General features: G+C 42.9%; 1 protein-coding gene across 7 annotated transcripts in view; it reads left to right on the top strand.

The window, feature by feature from the left end:
• The window catches only part of slc8a2a (solute carrier family 8 member 2a), a 63,713-nt gene that overhangs the window by 40,318 nt on the left and 11,385 nt on the right, over positions 1–12,010 (top strand). For all 7 annotated transcript variants that reach the window (XM_029671393.2, XM_029671392.2, XM_029671396.2 and 4 more), the window contains 2 exons: positions 1,987–2,351; positions 6,828–6,931. In XM_029671393.2, the coding sequence (XP_029527253.1) occupies positions 1,987–2,351; positions 6,828–6,931 (469 nt within the window). The remainder of the gene's footprint in view (positions 1–1,986; positions 2,352–6,827; positions 6,932–12,010) is intronic.

Raw genomic sequence — 12,010 nt, 5'->3', positions numbered from 1 at the left:
GTCAATTTACTAGTTTACTAGTACAATACTTGTGAGCAACTTGTCATGGCCTGCACCTCCAAAGAGCGAAAAGAGGCGACAGTGGCAAGGGAAAACTTGCTCTTGGATGGATTAGAGATTAGTTTAAATCATTTCAGATGAGATTAGATTAAAGGCACAATGCAGCTGTTTTTACTTCAATATCAAATCATTTCTGGGTAACAATTAAGTGGGGGCGGCAGGGTAGCCTAGTGGTTAGAGCGTTGGACTAGTAACCGGAAGGTTGCAAGTTCAAACCCCCGAGCTGACAAGGTACAAATCTGTCGTTCTGCCCCTGAACAGGCAGTTAACCCGCTGTTCCTAGGTCGTCATTGAAAATAAGAATTTGTTCTTAACTGACTTGCCTGGTTAAATAAAGGTAAAATAAAAAAATAAAAAAGTACCTTACTGTGATTGTTCTCCATCAAAATGCTCTAAAAGGAACAAAAATAACTTCTTAATTAACAGGAGCAATTTCTCAAGGAAGAATTTTGCTAGGACTGTCTGGGAGTGGTCTGAGTGGGGAGGGGAAAACTAGCTGTTATTGGCAGAAAGGTTTTGCCAATAACAGCTTATTGGAGTTTAAAAAAAAAAAAATGATTTCACCTTTATTTAACCAGGTAGGCAAGTTGAGAACAAGTTCTCATTTACAATTGCGACCTGGCCAAGATAAAGCAAAGCAGTTTGACAGATACAACGACACAGAGTTACACATGGAGTAAAACAAACATACAGTCAATAATACAGTATAAACAAGTCTATATACAATGTGAGCAAATGAGGTGAGAAGGGAGGTAAAGGCAAAAAAGGCCATGGTGGCAAAGTAAATACAATATAGCAAGTAAAACACTGGAATGGTAGTTTTGCAATGGAAGAATGTGCAAAGTAGAAATAAAAATAATGGGGTGCAAAGGAGCAAAATAAATAAATAAATGAAATACAGTTGGGAAAGAGGTAGTTGTTTGGGCTAAATTATAGGTGGGCTATGTACAGGTGCAGTAATCTGTGAGCTGCTCTGACAGTTGGTGCTTAAAGCTAGTGAGGGAGATAAGTGTTTCCAGTTTCAGAGATTTTTGTAGTTCGTTCCAGTCATTGGCAGCAGAGAACTCGAAGGAGAGGCGGCCAAAGAAAGAATTGGTTTTGGGGGTGACTAGAGAGATATACCTGCTGGAGCGTGTGCTACAGGTGGGAGATGCTATGGTGACCAGCGAGCTGAGATAAGGGGGGACTTTACCTAGCAGGGTCTTGTAGATGACATGGAGCCAGTGAGTTTGGCGACGAGTATGAAGCGAGGGCCAGCCAACGAGAGCGTACAGGTCGCAATGGTGGGTAGTATATGGGGCTTTGGTGACAAAACGGATTGCACTGTGATAGACTGCATCCAATTTGTTGAGTAGGGTATTGGAGGCTATTTTGTAAATGACATCGCCAAAGTCGAGGATTGGTAGGATGGTCAGTTTTACAAGGGTATGTTTGGCAGCATGAGTGAAGGATGCTTTGTTGCGAAATAGGAAGCCAATTCTAGATTTAACTTTGGATTGGAGATGTTTGATATGGGTCTGGAAGGAGAGTTTACAGTCTAACCAGACACCTAAGTATTTGTAGTTGTCCACGTATTCTAAGTCAGAGCCGTCCAGAGTAGTGATGTTGGACAGGCGGGTAGGTGCAGGTAGCGATCGGTTGAAGAGCATGCATTTAGTTTTACTTGTATTTAAGAGCAATTGGAGTGATGTCAACAGGCAGGCCAAAACTCCATCCCACCAAAACAGCATGACATTTCCAACAGCTCTCACACTAAAAAGTGCATTATCATCATGTTCTCAATTTCACAATATTATTCCTACATGGAAATATATATAAAACCCAGGAAAGTCACATTTTTGACTGCACTGGGCATTTAAATAAGATTGTCTCAATGCATACAGTAATTCCACACTTAACTTTTTGTGTGTCCCCTGTCCTTTTCAGGTGGGCATCTTGGACGACGACGTCTTCGAGGAAGACGAGCACTTCTTTGTGCGGCTGCAGAATCTCCGTCTGGATGAGGGCGGCAACGAGGTTTCACTGGGAACGCCGCCCAAGGGCCGGCTGGTGGAGCCGTTAGTTACCATGGTTACCATCCTGGACGACGACCACGCCGGCATCTTCACGTTCGGCGAGCGCGTGCTGCGAGTGAGCGAGAGCTCCGGTACGATGGTGGTGACGGTGGTGCGGAACTCTGGCTCGCGGGGCACCGTGATGTTGCCCTACCGCACTGAGGATGGCAGCGCCCGTGCCGGCGTGGACTACGAGGAGACCAAGGGCGAGCTTGAGTTCTCCAACGAACAGACCAGGTGAGGCCTGCTCTATATGCACTTACTTACACAAACAAATCAATGAAGTACAGACAGGAAGCTGAGAAACCCAGTAGACTTTGTTAGTAGCAGTGCTGTACAGATGAGAGTACAGAGTACAGATGAGGGTTGAGGTCTAGAGGGAACTGTCATACAGTTCAGTGTAAATGCATCGTTGTATGTTGGTAAATGTGTTTTTCCATCAGTTTGTGTCCACATTTGTCTATGTACAGTATGTGTCCACATATACTGAATGTTATACGTATCCCTCCCATTAAGCAAATGGGATCAAAATTATATTCATGTACAGTATGTGTGTGTCTGTGTAGGTGTCCACATGTACTATGTTATATTGATGGAAATGTATCCTAAGGCTACAGTAACTGGGGTGATGGGGATTATTATGGTTTGTCACTGTGTCAGTCAGTGACTCCCATGTGGAGCAGCGTCCATTAGTTTATGATTGACAGCCTCTTGCTAATGTTAGCGGACAGATCCTTTCCCTATTAAACGTTCAGACGATATAAGCTGTGGTTGCACGTTGGACTAATTGTGCACTTACATGTAGTACTCATACTGTAATGTGATGTCATTTCAGGTCATATATTGTAGTTATTACTGTAATGGTGCACTAACACCTCGATCACACCTACAGTGGGGCAAACAAGTATTTAGTCAGCCACCAATTGTGCAAGTTCTCCCACTTAAAAATATGAGAGAGGCCTGTCATTTTCATCATAGGTACACTTCAACTATGACAGACAAAATGAGAAAAAAAAATTCAGAAAATCACATTGTAGGATTTTTATTGAATTTATTTGCAAATTATGGTGGAAAATAAGTATTTGGTCAATAACAAAAGTGTATCTCAATACTTTGTTATATACCCTTTGTTGGCAATGACAGAGGTCAAACGTTTTCTCTAAGTCGTCACAAGGTTTTCATACACTGTTGCTGGTATTTTGGCCCATTCCTCCATGCAGATCTCCTCTAGAGCAGTGATGTTTTGGGGCTGTTGCTGGGCAACACGGACTTTCAACTCCCTCCAAAGATGTTCTATGCGGTTGAGATCTGGAGAATGGCTAGGCCACTCCAGGACCTTGAAATGCTTCTTACGAAGCCACTCATTCGTTGCCCGGGCAGTGTGTTTGGGATCATTGTCATGCTGAAAGACCCAGCCACGTTTCATCTTCAATGCCCTTGCTGATGGAAGGAGGTTTTCACTTAAAATCTCACGATACATGGCCCCATTCATTCTTTCCTTTACACGGATCAGTCGTCCTGGTCCCTTTGCAGAAAAACAGCCCCAAAGCATGATGTTTCCACCCCCATGCTTCACAGTAGGTATGGTGTTCTTTGGATGCAACTCAGCATTCTTTGTCCTTCAAACACGACGAGTTGAGTTTTTACCAAAAAGTTATATTTTGGTTTCATCTGACCATATGACATTCTCCCAATCTTCTTCTGGATCATCCAAATGCTCTCTAGCAAACTTCAGACGGGCCTGGACATGTACTGGCTTAAGCAGGGGGACACGTCTGGCACTGCAGGATTTGAGTCCCTGGCGGCGTAGTGTGTTACTGATGGTAGGCTTTGTTACTTTGGTCCCAGCTCTCTGCAGGTCATTCACTAGGTCCCCCCGTGTGGTTCTGGGATTTTTGCTCACCGTTCTTGTGATCATTTTGACCCCACGGGGTGAGATCTTGCGTGGAGCCCCAGATCGAGGGAGATTATCAGTGGTCTTGTATGTCTTCCATTTCCTAATAATTGCTCCCACAGTTGATTTCTTCAAACCAAGCTGCTTACCTATTGCAGATTCAGTCTTCCCAGCCTGGTGCAGGTCTAGAATTTTGTTTCTGGTGTCCATGACAGCTCTTTGGTCTTGGCCATAGTGGAGTTTGGAGTGTGACTGTTTGAGGTTGTGGACAGGTGTCTTTTATACTGATAACAAGTTCAAACAGGTAACATGAATACAGGTAACGAGTGGAGGACAGAGGAGCCTCTTAAAGAAGAAGTTACAGGTATGTGAGAGCCAGAAATCTTGCTTGTTTGTAGGTCACCAAATACGTATTTTCCACCATAATTTGCAAATAAATTCATTAAAAATCCTACAATGTGATTTGTCTGTCATAGTTGAAGTGTACCTATGATGAAAACTACAGGCCTCTCTCATCTTTTTAAGTGGGAGAACTTGCATAATTGGTGGCTGACTAAATACTTTTTTGCCCCACTGTACATCGTCAATGCGCAAAATGATACGCAGCATCATCTGGATATGTGTGCAACAAAAGTTCAACATTCACCGTCTGCTACCTTTTCTGTCAAGCCGTCTATGCATACATTTTGATATATACGTTCGATAAATCCAAATGAATATACTTCTGGTGTACCAAAACACAATGATGCTGTCGGTGTGATCAAGGAGTAAGTGGTAAGTGGTTTAAGGTTCTGTTTATCTGTTGTTTAGTTCATGTTTGTATTTCTGTGTGTGTACAGTACCGTGTGTGTTTGAGTGTTGTGTATGTGATGCACTGTGAATGATTTAGCCTCCACTATGTGTTAAATTCTTTATTGCACCTCAGCTACTGATGTGATTTAAATGACAGGGTGTTTGTTAATGTTTCAGAGGGTAGGAAAGTATTGTTTGCTTGCATCATGGGACGGTTGCGAGACCATTCCATCATGGTTGACAACTCCAGGAGTTCAAAGAACCTTGGCGTGATCCTGGACAACACCCTGTCACTCTCCGCAAACATCAAAGCAGTAACTCAGTCCTGCAGGTTCATGCCCTACAACATCCGTAGAGTACGACCCTACCTCACACAGGAAGTAGCGCAGGTTCTAATTCCGGTCATCTCCCGTCTGGACTACTGCAACTCTCTGTTGGCTGGGTTCCCCGCTTTTGCAATCAAACCCCTGCAACTTGTCCAGAACGCTGCAACCCGCCTGGTGCTCAACATTCCCATGCTCTCCCATGTCAACCCGCTGCTTTGCACATTCCACTGGTTCCGGTCGAAGCCCGCGTCCACTACATGGTGCTTTCCTATGGAGCAGCAGAAATTAAACCCTTGCATTTTGTGAAGTAACAGTCACACTTATTGAGAAACAATTGAAGAGTTTCATTCCAAAACGCTATACTGTATATCAATTTTCAGAATTGTTTGAAAATGTGCTTTTATTTTTTCAAGAAATTATGAAAGAGATTGGTGTTTTTTTACTGTCTAATCATGGCATAGGGTTGTTCAATGACAGACATGTATTTGTTTAAAATCTGTTACTTGATGGTTTCATTTCAGAGACAAATAATCATGTTTTTTTAATGCTATATATCCACGTCACTCTGAGAAATAAGTAGTACTGCTGGGTTTTACACAGTTAACTCTTACAAATAACTACATTTTAAATAAAGAACTGTACAAATGACACATTTGTGACAAAAATAAATAAATAATAATTCAATACAGTTATGAGATCTGTATGTAAAACATTTAATTTTGACATTTTTGTCAGATGCTCTTATCCAGAGAGACTTAGTGCGTTCATCAACCACAAATCACAGTCAAATGTACAGGATAGGAACGGTTCCAGCTAAACAATGGATATACTGTCTAGTGTTTTGCAAAATAACACATCTAAACTCTATGTATAAAAACATGTGTCACGTACGTGTGGAGAGACGGACCAAGACGCAGTGGATGTTGAGTTCCACATATTTATTATAAAGTGAAACTTAGTTTATCGATTTTTTTTGTTTGTTTTTGCTAACTTCGAAACGTGACTATGTGGTGCACATGCACAAAACACAAACTAATATTCCACAAACACAGGTGGGAAAAATGCTACCAAAATATGATCCCCAGTTAGAGACAATGATTACCAGCTGCCTCTAATTGGGAATCATACAAATCACCAACATAGAAAAATAAACTAGAACGCCATATAGAAATCATAAACTAGAATACCCCCAGTCACGCCCTGACCTACTACACCATAGAGAAACAAGGGCTCTCTATGGTCAGGGCATGACAACATGACGCTACCCATACACATGAAGTTACCCATAAGCAATCATTTCTGATGAAAAAACAAGTGAAAATGTGTGGATACAGTGTTTTATAAGTACTCTTCAGTTGTACTTGCTATTACTGAGATGTGGTTGTCTCACCTAGTTATCTTAAGATGAATGCACTAGCTGTGTGTGTGTGTGTGTGTGTGTGTGTGTGTGTGTGTGTGTGTGTGTGTGTGTGTGTGTGTGTGTGTGTGTGTGTGTGTGTGTGTGTGTGTGTGTTATTCAAAAAAATATTTATCTTAACATGTTTTCCTTTTATCCTCATCAAATGTGTTTAAAACGTCTACAAATATAACAATGTGTATTGATGACAACCGTCTTCTCTCTCTCCCTGTGTGAGTGTGGGTGTATATGTATGTATGTGTGTGCGTGGGTGGGTGGGTGCATGCTTGCATGTCTCTCCACAGTCAGACTCTACAGGTACGCATTGTAAATGTGGAGGAATATGAGAAGCAGGAAAACTTCTTCATTGTGCTGGATGAGCCCAAATGGCTAAAGCGAGGAATCTCAGGTCAGTGGGGTGTGTTGTGTGTGAAGGTTAGTGTTAGTTAATAAAAAATCTCAAAAGGTTTGTTCAACCTACTATCCACTGTTACACACAGCGAAAATTGCCATTTGGCACATATTGTGAGAAACCTTTTCCCACTACACTTGCAGTATCTCTAGAAGAGTTTTATAAGATAAGATAATATAAGATTAAAGGGATACTTCGGGATTTACAGTATTTACTTCCCCAGAATCAGATGAACTGTCTCTACAGCCAATTTTCAGGAAGTTACAGGTAACTTCCAGTGCCGACAGAGATGGCCGCCTCGCTTCGCGTTGCTAGGAAACTATGCAGTATTTTGTTTTTTTACGTGTTATTTCTTACATTGGTATCCCAGGTAATCTTAGGTTTTATTACATACAGTCGGGAGGCACTACTTGATATAAGAGCAACGTGAACTCACCATCATTACAACCACTTTCCACTCCCCAGCAATAGGGAGTGAGCCAAGATTAGAGTCTCCCAGTGTCCATGAGAACAAGTACAAACTTCAACCCCCAACGTCCAGGGTTTGAGCACGCTCTACCACTATAGGACAGTTTAGTTGGCGTAATGTAAGACAGTCTCGTTTTCCAAGTGTTTGTTTTAGTAGTGTGAATTGTTCCTGATCACACCGAGGTGAAGAGCTGAATAATTGAAGGAATGAAGCCGAGCCTCATGCTTATCACCTGTGGAAGGCGGGACTTCCAGCGAGGCGCGGATTTCATGGGCCTTATTACGTGTGATTGTATATCCTTCATTCAAAGTTGTGAGAGTGCAACTCCCCTATAGTATGTTGTAGCAAAGTTGACTGACTGAAAGGGAACTCAATGTGCCAAGGAGGAGGTGGTGTGGGAATCAGAAAAAAAGGAACAGAATAGATTAAAATTGGATTGAGGAATGGAGGATGTTTATTTGAAAGGAGGGAATTAAAGAAGAGCTGAACTTAAAAAACAACTGAGCTGATTGAAAACGGCCTATATATCATCGGTACTAGTCGAAAAAAAAAATTGTAATTGCAAAATGGACTACGGGTAAGTGGTAGAACTTTGGTCATTACGTAATATTTTCCATAACCAATCTTCCAAAATCTAGGGTACACAACAGCTTTCCCACAACAGCTTTCCTTTTTTGGGGTTTAGATTTCAATCCTGCCCACATGCTCATGGTTGGCAGTGCCAAAATAATCAGTGATTCGGAGCTCAGCAGCAAGCGACCCGATCTCACTGCAGACTCAACCTAAAGTACAGCTGCATGCTATCCAATCGTAGCAGTAGAAACAAACCTATAGCCCGCCCTTTTCTTTATTGACACCAATTGAGGCATTAGCTGGACTAAAAACGAGACATACATCATCGCCAATGTTATGTTGACAGAACGAGACTTGTTCATCATAAAGCATTTTCAAGCATTTTCACATTTTTGAGTTAATGTTAGCATCACAAACACAACTGTTATCAAAGATACTACTCTTCTTCTTCTATTGTATAATTTTTATTGTATATATTTTTTTATTTCACCTTTATTTAACCAGGTAGACCAGTTGAGAACAAGTTCTCATTTACAACTGCGAACTGGCCAATATAAAGCAAAGCAGTGCAACAAAAAACAACACAGAATTACACATAAACAAAAGTACAGTCAATAACACAATAGAAACGTCTATATACAGTGTGTGCAAATGGCGTAAGGAGGTAAGACAATAAATTGGCCATAGCAGCGAAGTAATTACAATTTAGAAAATTAAGACTGGAGTGATAGATGTGCAGATGATGATGCAAGTAGAAATACTGGTGTGCAAGAGAGCAAAAAAAAGTCAATAAAAACAACATGGGGATGAGGTAGGTAGTTGGATGGACTATTTACAGATGGGCTGTGTACAGCTGCAGCGATCGGTAAGCTGCTCAGATAGCTGATGCTTAAAGTTAGTGAGGGAGATATAAGTCTCCAACGTCAGTTATTTTTTCCATTTTTTCCATCATTGGCAGCAGAGAACTGGAAGGAATGGCGGCCAAAGCAGGTGTTGGCTTTGGGGTTGACCAGTGAGATATACCTGCTGGAGCGAGTGCTATGGGTGGGTGTTGTTATGGTGACCAGTGAGCTGAGATAAGGTGGAGATTTACCTAGCAAAGACTTATAGATGATCTGGAGCCAGTGGGTCTGGCGCCGAATATGTAGCGAGGGCCAGCTGACGAGAGCATACAAGTCGTAGTGGTGGGTGGTATATGGGCTTTGGTGACAAAACGGATGGCACTGTGATAGACTGCATCCAGTTTCCTGAGTAGAGTGTTGGAGGCTATTTTGTAGATGACATTCCCGAAGTTGAGGATCGGTAGGATAGTCAGTTTTACGAGGGTATGTTTGGCAGCGTGAGTGAAGGAGGGTTTGTTGCGAAATTGGAAGCCGATTCTAGATTTAATTTTGGATTGGAGATGCTTAATATGAGTCTGGAAGGAGAGTTTACAGTCTAGCCAGACACCTAGGTAGTTGTCCACATATTCTAAGTCAGAACCATCCAGAGTAGTGATGCTAGTCGGGCGGGTGGGTGCAGGCAGCTATCGGTTGAAAAGCATGCATTTAGTTTGACTAGAGTTTAAGAGCAGTTGGAGGCCACGGAAGGAGTGTTGTATGGGATTGAAGCTCGTTTGGAGGTGTGTTGTATACAGAATGGTGTCGTCTGCGTAGAGGTGGATCAAGGAAGCACCCACAACAAGAGCGACATCATTGATGTATACATAGAAAAGAGTAGGCCCGAGAATTAAACCCTGTGGTGCCCCCATAGAGACTGCCAGAGGTCCGGACACCAGGCCCTTCGATTTGACACACTGAACTCTATCTGAGAAGTAGTTGGTGAACCAGGCAAGGCAGTCATCTCAGAAACCAAGGCTGTTGAGTCTGCCGATAAGAATGTGGTGATTGACAGATTCGAAAGCCTTGGCCAGGTCTATGAAGACGGCTGCACAGTACTGTCTTTTATCGATGGCGGTTATGATATTGTTTAGTACCTTGAGCATGGCTGACGTGCACCCGTGACCAGCTCGGAAACCTGATTGCACAGCGGAGAAGGTACGGTGGGATTCGAAATGGTCAGTGATCTGTTTGTTAACTTGGCTGTTTGTTAACTTGGCTATAATGGCATTTGCAATAATTGGATGTGCATTCCGCCACCTACTGTGCAGGTAAATATTAAGGATCCCTAAAAGGAAAAAATAATATACAAAACTAACAACGAACAAAATAATTACTAAACAAAATCAACCCGCTTTTCTGTCTTTGAGCCCCAAAAACGTATTGGCTGCAGATATAATGATATCCAGTAATGATATCCAGCTTCTTGGACTTCTTAGACACTTATGCTGTACAATTAATCACTGTGGCTATAAATGCCACACAATCCACCTTCTTCACAATGAATGTATCAGGATCACTCGATTGACTTAAAACACTAGCAACTGGTTGTAATGCATCTTCAACACTGTTGCCTCTTGCCCCTTGGACTGTCTTCAACGCCTCCACATAGATCTGCTGCACAGCCATGATCCTTGACACCTCCTTCACCCTAACAGGGCACTTAAGGAAGTCTGGAGTATGATCCCCACCACAGTTGCAACAATTTCCATTCACAGATTCTTCAATACCATACTTCTCTCTTCTACAAACATGTCACCATATAATACCTACATGTTTCAAGCAGACCTCCCTGTGCCCTAGAAAGCGAAGGTAACCTGCCTAAATGATTACCGCCCCATAGCATTCACGTCGGTAGCCATGATGAGATTTGAAAGGCTGGTCATGGCTCACATCAACACCATCATCCCAGAAACACTAGACCCATTCCAATTCACATACCGCACCAACAGATCCACAGATGACGCAATCTCAATCGCCTTCCACACTGCCCTTTCTCACCTGGACAAAAGGAACACCTATGTGAGAATGCTGTTCATTGACTACAGCTCAGCGTTCAACACCATAGTGCCCACAAAGATTATCACTAAGCTAAGGACCCTTGGACTAAACACCTCTTTCTGCAACTGGATCCTGGACTTCCTGACAGGCCGCCCACAGGTCGTAAGGCTAGGCAACAACACATCTGCCACGCTGATCCTCAACACGTGGGCCCCTCAGGTGTGCGTGCTTAGCCCCCTCCTGTACTCCCTGTTCACCCACAACTGCGTGGCCAAGCACGACTCCAACGCCATCATTAAGTTTGCTGACGACACAACGGTGGTAGGCCCGATCACCGACAACGATAAGACACCCTATAGGGAAGTCAGAGACCTGGCAGTATGGTGCCAGGCGAACAACCTTTCCGTGAGCAAGACAAAGGAGATGATCGTGAAATACAGGAAACGGGTGTCCATATCACCAACAAACTATCATGTTCCAAACACACCAAGAAAGTTTTGAAGAGGGCACGACAACGCCTTTTCCCCCTCAGGAGACTGAAAAGATTTGTCATGGGTCCCCACATCCTCAAAATGTCTTACTGCTTCACCATTGAGAGCATCCTGACCGGTTGCATCACCGCCTGGTATGGCAACTGCTCGGCATCAGACCGCAAGACGCTACAGAGGGTAGTGTGTACACCACTGGGGCCAAACTTCCTGCCATCCATGACCTATATACTAGGCGGTGTCAGAGGAAGGCACAAAAAATTGTCAAAGACTCCAGTCATGCAAGTCATAGACTGTTCTCTCTGCTACCGCACAGCAAGCGGTACCAGAGCGCCAAGACTAAAAGCGTCCAAAAGGCTCCTTAACAGCTTCTACCCCAAGCCATAAGACTGCTGAACAATTCATTTGCATTATTTGCATTGACCCCCCCCCCCATTTGTTTTTACACTGCTGCAACTTGCTGTATATTATCTATGCATAGTCACTTTACCCCTACCTACATATACAAATTACCTCAACTAACCTGGACCCCCACACATTGACTCGGTTTTATTGTTATTTTATTGTGTTAAATTGTTGGTTAAGGGCTTGTAAGTAAGCATTTCACGGTAAGGTCTACATCTGTTGTATTCGACGCATGTGATGGATATAAAATCACATTTTATCT

Source organism: Oncorhynchus nerka, linkage group LG10 (assembly GCF_034236695.1).
Source record: "Oncorhynchus nerka isolate Pitt River linkage group LG10, Oner_Uvic_2.0, whole genome shotgun sequence".
Lineage (NCBI taxonomy): Eukaryota > Metazoa > Chordata > Actinopteri > Salmoniformes > Salmonidae > Oncorhynchus > Oncorhynchus nerka.
The sequence above is the reverse complement of the archived record's forward strand: the minus strand, read 5'-3'. Positions and strand labels throughout refer to the sequence as shown.